The 17384-nt window shown below is 36.4% G+C and overlaps 1 protein-coding gene and 1 long non-coding RNA gene across 2 annotated transcripts in view; one reads left to right on the top strand and one right to left on the bottom strand.

The window, feature by feature from the left end:
• Nucleotides 1–17384, top strand: part of KIAA2012 (KIAA2012 ortholog) — a 149245-nt gene that overhangs the window by 30817 nt on the left and 101044 nt on the right. Inside the window, 5 exon segments of the mRNA XM_074191630.1 lie at nucleotides 701–831; nucleotides 3981–4146; nucleotides 7602–7751; nucleotides 14208–14360; nucleotides 15432–15587. Of these exon segments, the coding sequence (XP_074047731.1) occupies nucleotides 701–831; nucleotides 3981–4146; nucleotides 7602–7751; nucleotides 14208–14360; nucleotides 15432–15587 (756 nt within the window).
• Nucleotides 296–7792, bottom strand: LOC141491065 (uncharacterized). The gene is made up of 3 exons (XR_012469446.1): nucleotides 7740–7792; nucleotides 4003–4110; nucleotides 296–808 (listed from the first exon to the last, which is right to left on the bottom strand). It is a non-coding gene; the product is annotated as an uncharacterized LOC141491065 (long non-coding RNA).

The raw sequence follows: 17384 nt of genomic DNA, 5'->3' as shown, positions 1-17384 counted from the left end.
ACCTCTAGCATCTCTCTGACTGGACAGCTGTGAGATCCAAAAGAGAATACCCATTGTTAAGTATTTTACAAACTCTAAAGCTCTATGTAAATGTCCATTATTATTAGTTAGAAATATTAATAGTTATTAACTAAATTACAAATTAACCTATTTATTATTTATCATTAATATATTTAATAGTAATAGTTTGATTATATTTACTTTTAAAAAATTAAATTATAATTATAGTTAATTTTTATTTATTAGGAATAAGTCCTTTTTAGGTGAACATCTATTTCCTAACCAGCATTCCTCCTACCAAACAAGAAGCTGGAAGATTGAAAAAGGATGCCCTGAACCTTTCTTATTCCATAATTTCACCCTCTGCCTTTCTTCCAGAGAACAAAAAATTAACATGCCTAGCATTCATTCCACCACTTCTTTCAAACAGATTTTCATCTATATATTACTCTTGTTCTTTTTTTGCTTAGAAATAATTTCTCTTTCCTTCATAACCACCTGTTGGCACTTTCATATTCTCTTCTGTATCATGGGTATTTATTTGTGTACCTGTCTTCTCTACCTTACCATTGGTTGCTTCATGAGGGCAGGGAGCATATCTTGATTTCCCTATTCCCCAAAGCAAGGAGGACTTGCTTTGTACATAGCAAGTTCTTAATATTTCTCAAGTGAGTTGATTTTTCTTTTCTTCATTCACAAGGGAATGTGAAGATTTCCAAATGCAGACAACAAATGTTTCCAGAACTTCCAGTTGAACAATATGCTTTACCACCTGTTCAACTCACCATCGACCCAGAGCAAGATGGGCCTAGAAAAGTAAAGATGAAAAAGGTTTGTTTAAATAAAATTAATCTGGGTTCAGAAACTCAGTGAAGAATAAAGTTCTTGCTTTCATAACATCACAGATTTAGAGCTTGAAGAGAACTTCGAAGCCATCTAGTCGAAAGCCATCATTTTACAGGTGATGACACTGAGCTTCAGAGATGGTATGTGACTTACCTAAGGTCATAGAGACAGTGTTAGGGATGGAATTTGAATTCAGATCTTTCTGACTCCAGAGGAGTATTCTGTCCACTGTAATAGTGTGGTACAATCAAAAGAACACCAGTTTTGGAATCAGAAAGCCTGGGTTCATAACCCATCTCTGCTACAACATGCCTTGGAACAAGCTCCATTACCCTCTTTCTTTCTCATTTTCATCATCTGTAAAATGAGGGCCTTGAGCTCTTAGTTCTCTTCTAGCTCTAAATCTAGGATCATTAACTCTAAGGTGCTTATCTCAAAGGAGAAAAAAACTCTGAGTATCTATTGATATTTAATTCCAGGTAACTTGGTGGTGCAGTGAATAAAATATCAGCCATGGAACCAGGAAGATTCATCTTCCTGACTTCAAATCTGGCCTCAGACCCTTACTAGTGTGATCTCAAGCCAGTCACTGAACTCTGTTTTCCTCAGTTTCCTCATCTATGAAATGAGCCAGAAAAAGAAATAACAAACCACCCCAGTAGCTTTGCCAAAAAAAAATCCAAATGGAGTCTCAAAGTGTCTGACATGACTGAAAAAGAACAAAAACAACAAAATACTTAATTCACCATCTAACTGAAATGAATTCTTTACAGTTTCAAAAATTATTGATGTTTCTCAAAAATTTATCATCCAATGGCCATCCTTTTTGTGATGAGCCTGCTCAGTTAAACTAATACTGTAGTAGGTTAGTCTAGTGATAGTCCCCTTCTGTATGGCAATGATGCATCAGTGCAAGACTTCCAGAGAAGAAGTAAATAACCATTATGAGAAAATTATACTGACTTTCAATCTATCCCTAAAATAGTAAACATTCATATAGTTCTTAAAGCTTGCTTTTTCATTTGAGCCTCATCAGAAAACTTTGAGGTGGATGCTATTATCATTTTACAGATGAAGACGTTTAAAGTATATAAGTGCTGTCAGAATAATAGCAATAAAATAACTTTTTAAAGAGATCTGAGGGACTGGTTAGGGAGGGTTATTGGAAGGGGTTGAAGATGGGGCAATATATTGTCCCACTGGAATTTGAACTCATAGAAATTGACCTCTGTCAGACCTGAGATCTCCACTAAATCCTGAGAAACTTAAATCCGGAGTAGTTTTGACCTCAGTTTGGTGTCACTTTCTAAAACTTGATGATATATGTTTCTTGTCCAATAAAGAGGACTGGGAAAGGAAAAAGATAATCTATAAAGCCAAACATCAGTTCACCTGCTGTTGCCCAGTCCTCTTTCCCTGAGTGGTGGGTCAGGTGAAGACCTGACCCCATCCTGAGATCAAGTTTCAGCTTTGGTTGATTTGGGGGTGGGAATTTGTTTCAATCCGAAATGACCAGAGAGTCACATTCAAACTGAATAATCCAAGGAAACTCTACAAACTGGACATCCCACCCATTCCCAGATCCACACCAGAGTAGCTTGGGCAATTGGACTTTAGCAGTGGACTTAGACATGTGACATAAACAAATCTCTCTAATCTTCAGTTTTTTTATTTGAAAAATAGAGATAAATATGGCAAGTTAGCCTAGTGAAGTAGAAAGAATGAAGCATTGGCTTTAGAGAATGTGGATCTAAAATCTGATTGTGTGACCCTGTGTAAATCACTTCTAGCTCTCCGGGTTCTTTTTTCCATCTGTAAAATGAGGCAATTAGACCAGATGATCTCTAAGGGTCTTTGTTGTTCTTGATCCTCTGATGTAAACCAAGGGAAGACATCATTAGGCAAGACCAAGAGAAGCACAAGCCCTTTTTCTGCTTCCAAGATTTACAGAATGAAAATTCTTTTATTCAATATTAAAACCCAAAATTCTGCATGTTTTAATTGGGATGAAAAAGTTAAGACTGGGATGGACTGTCACACAAACCCATCCACAGTTCAAGAGAATGGTTTAGATTTTTACTTGGAGTTCTAAATGCATACTTTGTCAAAAAAAAATTAGGCCAACTCTGTACTCTAGGAGTGTAGTTGGTGACCAGTGAGCACCTGTGTAGTCAATGTCTCCAGAAGTATAAAGGACTTATGTGCCTAATAATTTTCTTAATGTTTCACGTGACAAATACTACCCTATACATTTTAGGTTGAATTACCTTCCTTGTTCAAATTTAACTTCATTAGAAGCTCACACACATTAATGCTTCTCTTTCTTCTACCACCACCCTCAACGTACTTTCCCCTTTTTTTTCAAAAATGAAAAAAAGTGTATATTTTTCCTCCAGTGAAACTGAACTCCCTGAAACCTCGCATTAAAACATTTCTGAAAGCAGAGACCATATGTCAAAAATAGCAAACCAAAAAGGAGAAATTTTCAGTAACTTCTGAATAATTGAAAACAGAAGTTTTTATTACTATCTCTATTCCACATATTTTTTTAAACAGAAGAAATCTGGGCCAAGCCTGTGACTGATTCTGACACTTAGAGTTTGTTTTTTCAGCTATGTTCATACTAGAGAAACAGTAAAGCCTGGACACCCTGGAAACAGGGATATTGGTCTAAACTCTGAAAGAATGAAGAGTTAGCTGCCTAGAAAAGTAGGTTCAAAAGTCAAAGTCTACTTAAAACTTTTCTTTTGCACAACCTGATTCATTTGTTGCTGAATGAATCTTGCTTTATTAGTTTCCTTACATATAAGTGAGGGGGGGGAAACCAATTCTTCTCAAAAATGTCTTAAGATCTTGAAATTATTCAACGTGCCTATTCTGAATTAAACAGGGCTATTTCATTACTCCCATTTAACAGTTAGGCAAACTGAGACAGATATATGAAAGGGACATGACTAGAATAGGAACTTAGATTTGATTTTAAACTCTCATCATCTACCAAAACTGCATGAGAATAAAGATAAACATTGTCGTGAAATGATATAAAAGAAAGTTATAATATCATTTATATATCAGGCATCAGTATTTGGATATCTGCTATATCGGGTTTTGTTTTGTTTGTAATTTTCATGTAGTTGCCAAAAGCTGTGAAATTACCTCCTATCACAGAAGAATTAGCCAAAAGCCCAGATCCTCCAAAGACTCTTAATGACTATAGCATCCCAGAGGAGCTGCTCATCCTTCCCCTGGACATTCGTTTATATGCTGAACAACAACACAAAGAGAAGGGACAAAAAGGAGGTAAGTGTTCTGGGGATAGGACAGACTAAAGAACATAGAAATGATATTTTTTTAGAGATGACCCAGCTAAATGCATCTAGAGAGATTTAATATTGGGTCACACATATCAGTGCAAATTTTCAGCCCTTTCCCCAAGGAAAGATTCTCTATGATCTTTCCTAAGTCATTCTGTTCTAGCTTCTCATTTGCTTTTGGTAATTTATTCCCTTTAGCCTGGAATCAGCACCCCTTTCATGTAATTTTTGTAGTTCAGTCGTTACTTGTGCCCAACTCTTTGGTGACCCATTCTGGGTCTTCTTTGCAAAGATATTGGAGTGGTTTGTCATTTCCATCTCCAACTCCTTTTACAGATGAGGAAACTGAAGCAAATAGGGTTAAGTGACTTGCCTAGGAAATGTCTGAGTTCAGATTTGAACACAGGAATATGAGTCCTCCTGACTCCAGGCATGGAACACTATCCACTGTACCACCTAAATGTTCTTTCAAATAATGAGTCCTTAGTATCCAAATGAATGAATCAATCAATTCAGCCAGTTAGCCAGCCAATAAACTGACTATCCCTGAGCATGGGACTGCCTTTTGTCCCTCTTTTTTCAACTAAAATACAAGGAATTTCACCAGAAATTATAGTTGACTATTATTTCTCTAGGAGGTTTGAATTTGGAGTCATGGAAGGAATCATGAGGTTCATTCATTAAACAAAAAAATAGATAGATAGATAGATATAAATGCATATGTGGCAATGTGATAGGCATGGGGATGAAGAGCTTGTAACTTTATAGGAAGGATAATAGAGACACAAATAATGACAGTACAAAACAGAATATGAAAAATACATGAGGTGTATTTAAGACTTAAGTCTTAGGGGAGAGAAGAAGATCAGTTCCTGGCTGAGGGGAGTCATGAGAAGTCATCATGCAACAAAGAACAGTTGAGCTGGCCCTTGAGACAAATGGGGAGAACTGTCCAGGCTTAGGGAAGATCATAAAGAAAGGAATAGAGGTGGAAAATGGGAGTATGCTCAGGAGTGTGTGTGTGTGTGTGTGTATGTAAATATATATATATATATATATATATGTATATGTATATGTATATGTATATATATTGTGGGTAAACTCCAGTTTATCTAGAAAGGGGAGCATAAGATGGAAGGATAGTTTTAGAAAAAGGATGGGAAATATAGGCCAGAGCTAAAATCCTATCCAGCTTTCCAAGACAACAGAAGATATTCGATTTGTATTTACTTTGTCATAGCAGCTACCAAAAATCAGCAAGCAGTAGAATACTATAATCACAGCTCTGATTTAGAAAAATTGATATGGAAGGAAACAAATGTTTACTAAGAAAGCTGATATAAAAGGGTAAAAACCATTAAGGGTCTATTATGTCAGGGACTATGCCAAGGTCTTTACAAATGTCTCATAAGATATTTAAATTATTCATAAATATTATAAGTAACATTTATATTAATAAGTAATGTTATTAGTAGTAATATTCATTTTTACAACAATTCTGGAAGTAGTTGATAATATTATCCCCATTTAACAGCTGAGGCTGAGAAAAATTAAGTGATTTGCCCTGGGCCACATAACTAGTTAAGTTGCTGAGATTGGATTTGAACTTATCTTCCAAACCCAGACCCAATGCTCTATCCATTACACTAACAACAATATAGCAAATATATTGGAGAAGGAAGAGCATGGAAGAAAGGAGATCAGTGAGAAAGCTACTGTTATAGGGAAGACAAAAGGTAATGAGGACCTGAGCTAAGATGGTGACAGTGGAAAGAGTAAGGAGAACACAGAAGCAAGAGATATTGGGGAGGGAATTGATGGGATTTAGTATAAGAGGAGAAGGAAATAAAAATCAAAAATGGCATAACTTGATACAGGTGACTAGGAAAATGATGAGTCCATTCACAGAAAGATATAAGTCAGGAAGGAAGAGGAAGGTTTTTATAACTGCAATGCTTTGTATATCAGAACTGTCCAGCAGACAGATGGAAATGTAAATCATGTCCAAAGCTCTGGGAGGAGATTGTGACTGGCCATAAAAATTTAAATGTCTCATAAGCATACTGACAGAAATGATATTTAAAACTATAGGAATGAATAAACTCACCACAGAAAGGAGTATAGAGAAAAAAAGGAGAGAGAATTGAAGCTTTTTTGTGGTAGAAAAGAAATGGAAACTAAGGAATTGTCTAACAATTGAAGAATATGAATGTAATAGAATACATTAAGTGATGACAAAAAGGATGGTTTCAGAGAAAGCTAGGAAAACTTATATGAATTGATGCAGGGTAAAGTGAGCAGAACAAGGAGAGTAATTTTATATTATAACAACACAGTAGAAAGGAACAATTTTGAAAAAATATAAGAACGCTGATTAAGTAATGATTAACTATGGTCCCTGAAGACTATCTCCTGGACTAATATGTAGAATGAAGTACACTTTTTTATTTATGGTCAATATGAGATTTTATTTTTCCTTGACTATACATTTATGTTACAAGGGCTTGGGTTTTTTTTTTTCAATATTAGGGGGACCCTGAAAGGAGAGGAAATAAATGCCTGTTGAAAGAGGGTTGAGGTGGGGAGGTTAGGTGGTGTAGTGGATAGAGCACTGGCCCTGGAGTCAGGAGTACCTGAGTTCAAATTTGACCTCAGACACTTAATAATTACCTAGCTGTGTGGCCTTGGGCAAACCACTTAACTCCATTGCCTTGCAAAAAAAAAACTTAAAAAAAAAGAAAGAGGGATGAGGGAGAGGAATAGAATGAAAAAAGAGAGTAAAGGAGGGTGGAAAAAAAAGGAGAGAGAAAGAGAAGGGAAAGACGGAGGGAGAAAGAGAATGAGAGACAGAGACACAGAGAGAGAGAAAGATCTGACAATCTTAGGGATGCTCACAAGATATCTGAGGAAATGATTATCCAGCTTTGAGAATCATGAAAGATAAGCACAACTATTTGCAGTTATGGGAAGAAATAAAGATTTTCTCAGTTCTCTCTCAGACTACTCTGACAAGATAATTCAGGAATCCAGACAGTCTATGCTGTTTCATAAACTCTAAACTTGTGCCATAGTCAACCTGGTATAGTAGAAATTCCACTGGGCTGAGAGTTGAAAGCCTTAGTTCTCATCCATGCTCTGCCACTAAATGAGACAGTCATTTTCCCTCTCTGTGCTTCAGTTTCCTCCTCTCTAAAGTGAAAGGGATGAATTAGAAGACTTTTAAGAGTTTGCAATAAATGTTTGGTGAGTCTGCCCCATCCATACAAAAGATCAGAAAAATCAGTGAGAAGACACATCTTCTGAGAGGAAAAGTATATCCTTAGTCTTAGGAAGCAAAAATAACTAAGAAGAAAAAAATTGCTAGTAATGGTGACCTACTTTATATTTTACTCTGTCTATACTTTGGTTCCTTTTTTATTTTCTTCTGTCTATACTTTCTAGTATCTTGGAATACTGAATATAGACCCAAATCTAATGTAGATGGGAGACCTTTGAAACCAAGAATATCTCTGAATAAAGACTGCTATTCTCAGCCACCATTGACTCTGCATCACTCAAGTGACTCAGGAAGGAACTCACCTCTGATTCCAGGTGCCTTCTCCCTCCCTCCATTACACTTTAGACAACTTGTTCTGGAAAGAAAATCAGGAAAAACAGATTCTTCATTAGTAGGGCATCTAAAGGACAGGTAATTTTATTTAGACAAAGTTAGCTCAAGTTAACTTTGTTCCTAATCTATCATAGTGTTGTAGAGGATTGAACACTGGACTTTGAGTCAAGAAGACCTGGGTTTGAATCCCGCCTCATATTTACTAGCTTGTGAACTTGGACAAGTCACTGAATTTCTCAGGGTCTTAACTTCCTCTCTGTAAAATGAAGAAGTTGGACTCAGTGACTTCACAGGTTCTATATCTAGGCTGCTATAATCATCCTTCTACTAATACTTTCTTGTTACAAATTAAATGTCATCTATGGCTAAGAATGTTTCATAAGATCTAGATCATGGATCAGAATTTGACCAGAAGCCTTAACTAGGAGCAATGAGTAGATGATGAAAAGAGGGAAATTTGAACTTGATGTAAAAGCAAACAAACAAACAAACAGCCTAAGAGAGTTTTTAAAAGTGCAGTGGACTGCCTTGGGAGGAAGTATTTTTCCCATCCTTAGATATCTTCAAGCAAAGAAAGGAAAGGGAATAGGCAATTATTAATGGCCTGCTATATTCCAACACCATGTGAAGCACTTTACAAATATTAATTCATTTGATTCTCTCAACAAAAGAATGATAATAATAGCATCATTATTGTTATTATTCTCATTTTGTAGTTGAGGAAATTGAAGCTGAAAATGGTTAAGTATCTTGCCCAGGGTCACACAGCTAAGGAAATGTGTAAGACAGTATTTGAACTCAGGTTCTCATGATTCTAAGTCCTGCCCTCTACCCACTGTACCTCTTAGCTGCCTCAAAGGCTGGATGACCTGTGTTTGGTTTTGAGTACATTTTTGTTCAGCAGTGGGATGGACTACAAGGTTCTGTGACCCCTTCTGATAGTCTGTGATTTTGTAATTTAGAGACAGAACTCTTGAAATAATATAGTCCAGTTCTTTACTTTTTCCAGTGAGGATCCTAAAGAATGAAAAGATTAAATGAATTACCCAAAGTTTTACAATTAGCTAGTTGCAGATCTGGGACTAGAGCCAGGTTTTCTGATTCCTAGTCCAGTATGCCCTTCCCAGTTTCCCTTCTCTTTCTCGTTTAATTGGTTGAATCAATCAAACTATCCACAAATATTCACATCTACCATATGCTAAGTTGGGCAGTTAGTTGGCTCCAAGGCTGGAATTAAAAAAACCTGAGTTCAAATCTGGTCTCAGACTAACTAAAGCACTTAATCAGTTTCTTCATCTGCAAAATGAACTGGAGACAGAAATGGCAAACAACTCTAGTATCTTTGCCAAGAAAACTCCAAATGGGGTCACAAAGAGTCAGACACAGCTAAAACAACCAAATAATAATATGCTAGGTACCATGGTTATATATATAATAAATTAAACCATCCCTACTCACAATAAGCTTGTTAAAATGAAATGTGGTTGGCAGAACAATCTAGAATCTCTTAAAAATAGAATTTTAGGGGCGGCTAGGTGGCGTAGTGGATAAAGCACTGGCCTTGGAGTCAGGAGTACCTGGGTTCAAATCCAGTCTCAGACACTTAATAATTACCTAGCTGTGTGGCCTTGGGCAAGCCACTTAACCCCGTTTGCCTTGCAAAAAACCTAAAAAAACAAAAAAATAGAATTTTAGATACTGTGGCACCTAGGTAGGAGAAAGACCTTTAAACAATTACCCCTCAAATTGGATCATATAGTTAAGAATCTAAGAGTTCAACATACAGACACATTCACAATCAATCGGTAAACATTTAATAAGCACCAGCTATGTAACAAGCATGGTAGGTACAAAAAGAGGCAAAAGACAGCTCCTTATGGTGCTTACAATCTAATAGTTATTGTTATTTTTATATATGTATGTCTATGTATAGATAGATTAATAGATATGTAGACATAACCAGTTCAGGAATCTGTTTTTCTTTCCTATACATATTTGTAACAGAGCTTTTGTTTTTTCTTGTTTTCTCAATTAGGGAGGGAGAGGTGGGAAGGAGAGAATGCAGATCAGAAAATAAAATCTAATTTTTAAAAAATGTTTCTTTTCCCCAGTACCTAGAACAGTGCTCTGCATGTAGCAGGCACCTAATAAATTCCATTTTAGAAAGACTCTGTAGAGGTAAAAGGGTGGGCAAAGGATCATTGCAAATTAAGATAAACTGATTTGAGGAAATCCAGGAACCAGAAGGAAAAAACAGTACCTAGAGAAGATTGAGGTAGAAATAGAGGACATATTGTCATCAGAGAATAGGATAGGCCATTGGATTATATTCAGAAAAAAAGAAATAAATGAGGAGTTTGGTAAAGAGATAACAAGCCTAAGAAAGAGGTATGATATGATAAGACTTCAATTATTCAGACATCTACTGAAGTATCTTCATGGTCCAAAGCAGAGCAGCTGTTTCTTGGCTTACCTGAATGACAATTTCATCCTTCAAAAAGTACAGGATGTCAGAAGGTAGCTAATATGGTAAAAGGAGTAAAGTCAGATCTTGGAAAGTCACTCTGAATTTCTCTGAGCCTCCCATCTGTAAAATGAAGAGATTGAGCTAAGACAACCCCGAGGTTCATTCCAGCTCTAAGATCCTATAAAATTCTATTCTGACACTGCTTCTCAACAAAAAGGCAGTACTAGATTCTGGGGTGGAAATGATGGAAACCTGTGTGAGGAAATGATGAAAACCTTAAAATTTATTGTGGAGATGAAGAAAAATGGACAAAGTCTAAGATACAACCCAGGAATGGTGAGAGATTTCAAGGGGTTCAGGGGAAAAAAAGGATAGAATGGATTCTATTGACTGATCTTATACAAGGGAAGTCATCTCAGAAGAATGGAAAGCTCTCAACAAAATTAGGAAGACACAAAAAAAAAATCATTCCAATGAAGAGGAAAAGGAGAAATTGTCTAAACAGATTGACATGAATGCTCTGGGAACCCATCATCTAATTTAGATTTTTTAAAAGACTTGTACAGAATATGGATAGGAGAATAGCCTAGAATTTATTAAAATAGAATTTTAGACACTGTGACAACTAGGTAGGAGACAAACTTTTTAACCAATCAACCCTCAAACTGGACCATGTATTTATAACTCTAAGAGCATAGTATATAGACATATATGCAATCAGTAAACAATTATTAATTATAGTCATGAAAGCAAAGAACAGTACCATAAAAAGAGTCTCAATAATAATGGTTAACATTTACAAAGCACTTTTAAGATATGCAAAAAGCTCTACACATTAAAATTTAATGAATCCCCACAAAAGCTCTGTGAATTAGGTACATTATCCCCGTTTTACATACAAACATATGCTTATGTACTCCAGGTCACACGGCTAAGTAAATAGCTGAAGCACGATTTGAACTCAATTCCTCCTAATTGCAGGTTTAATGTTTGTTTCTTAGGTCACCTAGCTGCTCATAATCAAGATTACCGAAGCTTAGAATAAGCTAAGACTAGGAAGAACAGTTAAGAACAACAAAGGGGCTTTTTTAGTTATGTTGGGAGAAAGAGGAGGATCAAAGAAGTAATAGAAATATTTCTCAGGGTGGATGGATAATGATGATCAAGGAGTGAGAGAAGAGTGAAACATTCAGCTATAATTTTAATTTTCCCTGCCAAGGATAATGATCTTTGGACTGGGAAGGACAGAATAAAAATAACTAATAAAGAGTTGATGATAAAGAGAAAGACAGCAAGAGAACACATAACACATAGACCTTTAAGAGTTCAAATTAACTGCCTCTTAGCCTACTGAAAGAAATGGGAGGTGTGCTTGCTGGCCATTGTGGATGATCTATGAAAGACTAATCAGAGGGAGGAACCACCAGACTAGATAATGACATGTATTCTGATTTTGAAGAAAGAGAAGAATATAATCTACCAACTCTGAAGTTTAGCTTCATCTCCTGGCAAAAATTAAAGGAATCTTAGTGAAGATGTAGAAAAGCAAGCAGGAATGTTAGAAAGTCAACATGGCTTCATAAAGTTTAGGTCACACAGATTAACTTTATTTCCTCTCATGATAAATGTCTCTGGATTGGTACATTAAGGAAATACTCTAGATATATATTGCCTATATGTCTAGTCTCTCAAGTTGAAGTGAAATGAGCTAGATAAGAGTAGATTCAAAATTGTTTGAATGACAGTGCTCTATATATTAATATAATCTTTATATGCAATCTGAACTTAACTCTCATGTACACTAGAAGGTCAGGTTCCCAGAGTTTTACTGTCTATACCTTGCCCTCAGAGTTCTAGGAGTACTCTGAAGTATCTTTCTTTCTTTTTTTTTTTAGGTTTTTTGCTAGGCAAATGGGGTTAAGTGGCTTGCCCAAGGCCACACAGCTAGGTAATTATTTAAGTGTCTGAGACCGGATTTGAACAGGTACTCCTGACTCCAGGGCTGGTGCTTTATCCACTGCACCACCTAGCCACCCCTGAAGTATCTTTCTAATGCTATCGAATCAATCTCCTATTCTAGTTTGGTTCCCCCGTGTCATTCTCCCATTCTTTATGCCCCTTCTTGCATGTATATATGTTCTTATATACCCCAAGTATGAAAGAAAGCAAATTCCATCCCATTCTTTCTCCTTTCTACACTAATATATTTCTTTTACCTCTTAAAACCCTCAGAATCAAAGGAGTCCAACTCAAGTTATTTAGTTAACTCCCTCAGTATCTTTTGAGAACATAAAGGTTTTGAAGGAATTTTTGTTTCTTTCCTCCCTCTTATAATGTTATTATTACATCATCATATATCCCTCTTCCAGTTGCTCAGATAAATTTACCTTTCTCTGTATTCTTATGCTTGTAATTCAAGGTTCCTAGTCAGCCCTGGTCTTTTCACTGAGAAAGTTTAAAAATTCACTAATCCATTAAAGATCCATATATAGGATTATGGTAATCTTTGCAGGGTAAATTATCCTTGATTGTAAACCAATCATCTTTTGCCTTTTGAAATATTATTCTCCATGATTTTCTATTTAATATGAGCTTTTGTCTGACTCTCATGCAGTTCTGGGGTAGGAGAAATTACTATAATTCCTTCTTGGATTTCTTGCTTGTTATTGATTCTCATGCAGCTTTTAGGTTTTTACTGGAATGAATGAGGCTTTTACTCAGAAGCTGTTTCACAGATAAACATAGTGGTTTAGATTTGGGTTTTGGAGACAACTGGAGTTAAGGGACTTGCCCAGCATCACATAGCTAGGTCTGAGATCACATTTGAACTCCCATCCTCCTGACTTCAGGACCAGTGCTCTATCCAAGGTGCTACTCAGCTGCCATATTAATGTAAATTATGTGACAGAGTAGATAGAGTGCTAAACTTGCAGTCAGGAAAACCTGAGTAAATTCTACCCTCTGACACTAACCATTACTTTGAGAAGTTACTTAAGCTCTCAGGTGAGTTTCCTCATTTGTAAAATGTTAATAATCATAATTTTAAATTCATAGGATCAGATCATATAATGCATTTGCTTTGCAAACCTTAAAATACTATATAAATGCTATTGCTATTACAATTATCAAATGTTTACCAAATCTTGAAGATGACAAAAAATAATAATTGAATTATTTACTTCTAAAAACTCTCATTCTAGGTAGTATATAGTGCCACCTCTAATAAGATGAAATTTAAGAGAGAGAAAATGTAAAATCTAACATTTGGAATTTTTGAAAAATCAACTTCACAGGATTAGAGAGTCATGATTAGCACACAAATTTTAATGAAAAAGATCTGAAGGTTTTAGCACACAGAAAACTCAAGATAAGTCAAAAGTTATATTGTAACTAAAAACATAATGCAAACCTTAGGTTTTATTGAGAAAGAATAGAGTTTAATCCAAGGAAATGGCAATTCTGCTATATTTTGCTTTGCTTAGACCTCATTTAGTGTCTGGTGTTCACTTCTGAGCACCTTAAAGAACATTAAAAGAGTAATCTGTTTGGTGGAAGTTCTCACACTCATGTCATATGTCAAATATACTCAAGGTATCATTCAGCCTAGAGAAAATTTGAAACAAAACTTGTCTTCAAGTATTTGAAAAGCTGTAATTTAAAAGAGGAGAAGCTTGGTGGTACAATGGGTAGAGCTGGCTTCAGACAATTACTACTGTGTGCCCCTGGCAATAGGGCCCCTGAAGGCCCTATGTGCTTCAGTTTTCTAATCTGTAAAATAGGGGGTGAAAATAATTGCACCTACCTCCCAGAGTTGTTGGTAAGATCTAATGAGCTAATATTTGTAAAGAATTAGAAATGCTTGGTACTAAACCACCTTAGTCACCAATAACCAACATACATAGTGTTTCATTTCCATCTCACAAATAAATATGCTCTTTTTCTCATTTGTTTCTCTCTTTACTTTTTCCAGGTAATGATTTTTCTCACCCACAAGCAGTTATTCATGAAATAAGTTCAGAGATAAAGAGTAGCAAGATTGAGCTGAAAATATCTGGTGCTGGAAGTCCCAAAGACCTTATGGATGATGGAATCAGTCAAAGTAACCTCCCAGAAGAACTCATAGGTAGCGAACTATTCCATCTTGCCTAATATATATTGGAATTTGACAGGATCCAAAATAATATATCTGGGCAGAGTTGAGATCTTTGGTCATTACATTGACAAAGAAAATCAGCTTAGCCACAATATCAGCAGCATAGAGTAAGCTCTATAGACATGTTAGTTGCTCTCAGACTATTCAACTTAACCCAAGAAAGCAGAATTAAGAATGATGGGTAGAATTTTCTAAGAGGCAACTTTAGGTGTGATGTAAGGAAAGCTCCCTAATGATGAAAACTATATCCAAACAAAATAGGTTCCTCCTCACTGGAGATCTTTAAGCAAAAGTTAAACCACCACTTCTTAAGTATGTGGCAGAGAAGGTCCTGGTTTAGATTTGAATTGGACTAGATGGTCCAACTGAGGATCCTCTGGAGTTCTGGATTTGGGCCAGTAGACCTCTTGTTTGAATCCTAGACCTCCAATTGGAATTAATGTGACCTCTGTAATCAGTTAACTTATTTACGATGGGGCCTCAGGTCCTCATCTGGGAAATGGAGAGATTATACTAGATGTCCTCTGGTATCTCTTCCAATTCTAAGTCTATCAATTTCTCATAGGTTGTGTATAAAATGCTAGACTATTCCCCAAAGGAAAGATCATATAGGTTTTTTCTTTTTCTTTTCTTTTTAAATTTCCTCCCAGCTACATGCAAAAGCAAGTTTCAACATTAACTTCCAAATAGTTGGGGTTTTTCAGAGGCAGACTTAAGTGACCTGCCCAGGAACACACAGCTAGTTGGTGTCAAGTGTCTGAGGCCAAATTTGGACTCAGGTTCCTCTGACTCCAAGGGTGGAGCTCTATCTACTGTGATACCTAGTTGCCCTGAAAGTTATAATCTTACTAAATATATTCCATTGAACCACATAAAGCACTTGTCCATTTTCCCCTTTGTAAGACCAAAGAAGAACAGAATTAGAAATGATTGGTACTAAACTACCTTGGTCACCAATAACCAAAATATATACTTTTTCATTTCCCTCTCACAAATAAATATGCTCTTTTTCTCATTTGTTTCTCTCTTTACTTTTTCCAGGTAATGATTTTTCTCACCCACAAGCAGTTATTCATGAAATAAGGAGTTCAGAGATAAAGAGTAGCAAGACTGAGCTGAAAATATCTGGTGCTGGAAGTCCCAAAGCCCTTATGGATGATGGAATCAGTCAAAGTAACCTCCCAGAAGAACTCATAGGTAGCTAACTATTCCATCTTGCCTGATATATATTGGAATTTGACAGGATCAAAAAGAATATATTTGTGCAGAGTTGAGATCTTTTGTCACTACATTGACATAGAAAATTAGCATCAACTTTGGGGACACCAGTGGGATTAGCATTCACCCCCACAGATTCATTCCTAAAGCGTCAGTACATGTTTGAAGGCTTCACTGAGCCAACATGCACTGCCAAGCCATTTGGGTTTTCCTCATCCCTGGCAAAGGCAATGTGATGACATAGCCTCACTGTGCTGATGGAGAAGGCATTAGTTACCCTGTTTACTCAGCACACACCACCCAAAGTTATCATGTGCCTTCTGGGTGAAAGTGAGTCCAACAAACAATAAATTTAGAGTGGTCCAGAAAAAAGTCAGAGATTTCTCCCAGTCACATTTTAGCTTAGGGCAGATTAAGAATTACAGAATTTGGGAGCCACTTTTCCAGAAAATGTATAGTCCTCAAATATTATTCATCAATAATGGTAATGCTACTTAGCTTTGTTTATTGGCCACTTATAGACTTTTTGCCTGAATGGAAGAATGGATGCCTTCATCTTACCTTTTATAGTACCAAACTGAGGTCAAAGCCAAGTTTCTTCAAAAGGAAATTACTGTTCTTTAGAAGTCACTGGAACCTACCTAGATTTCCTCAGATCAGGTAGAGCCCTCATAGTTTCTTCATTAGTGGTCCTATCATAGATGTGACTTGAGCCAAAGGGACTTTAGAGAACATCATCTGGCCAATAGCATAACAAAATGACTATTTTTGATGATGGTGGATGATGATTGTTGATGATGATGAGGAGGAGGAGGAGGGAGGAGAATGATGTTGATGATGAATGATGGATGATACTGGTGGTGTTAGTAGTGGTGATGGTAGACCAAATTTTGGGTATCCAGGAAGATATATGCCAGCACTAAGTCCATTCTATAGAGAAGCAATATGAAATAGTGCAAAAGGTGCTAGAGTTGGGACCAGGAAAATCTTGGACTTAAGTTCCACCTCTAATATTTCCTATTTAGATGGCCATAGGAAATCACTTAGTCTCACTGAACTCCATTTTCCAAAATGGTTATGTTACCCTTTTGGAAGAATTGTTTTGAAGATCAGATGTAAAGTCATTTGTAAACCTTATAGTATTATGTATATCAATTATCATTAAGCTCTGGGACTTGAGTTCATCAGGCCTTATCCCACCTACCCTTCAACATATTTATACAGGTAAAATCCTGGTTGAAACAAAAAGAGAAGATGTGATAAAAGGGCAGTGTGCAGCCTAAGGGGGCTGTTTGAAGGAAGGGAAAGAGGGGCACTGTTGCTAGGCAGCAAGTCCCAGTTTTTCCAACATTTGCCTTGGTGACAGTCAGAATTTTTATACAACTGCCTCTTAAATCTTTTTTTTTAAAGCACTAGCTTGTAAAACTACCTCCTCCACCTCCTCCTACCAGCATCTCCCTGAGTCACTAGGCAGCATCTCCCCCAAAACCCAGGGCTTGAAGTCATCACCTTAATCTGAGGTTGGCTCTTGTCAGCACCCAAAAACATAGAAATATAGGTGTGTAACTTCCTTCAGGGCTACAAAACATGTTTTGTTTTGTTTTGTTTTTGTGAATGGGATAGTCTCTTGACCTTTCACTCCCTCAAGTGCTGCTAATCCTGCTAATTCAGGGATTCTTTACCTGAGGTTTGTAAACCTGAGTGTTCTTTTAAAAAATATTTTGATGACTATATTTCACTGTAATCTGTTTCCTTTATAATCCTATGTATTTTATT

This window comes from Macrotis lagotis, chromosome 6, assembly GCF_037893015.1.
Source record: "Macrotis lagotis isolate mMagLag1 chromosome 6, bilby.v1.9.chrom.fasta, whole genome shotgun sequence".
Lineage (NCBI taxonomy): Eukaryota > Metazoa > Chordata > Mammalia > Peramelemorphia > Peramelidae > Macrotis > Macrotis lagotis.
The sequence above is the reverse complement of the archived record's forward strand: the minus strand, read 5'-3'. Positions and strand labels throughout refer to the sequence as shown.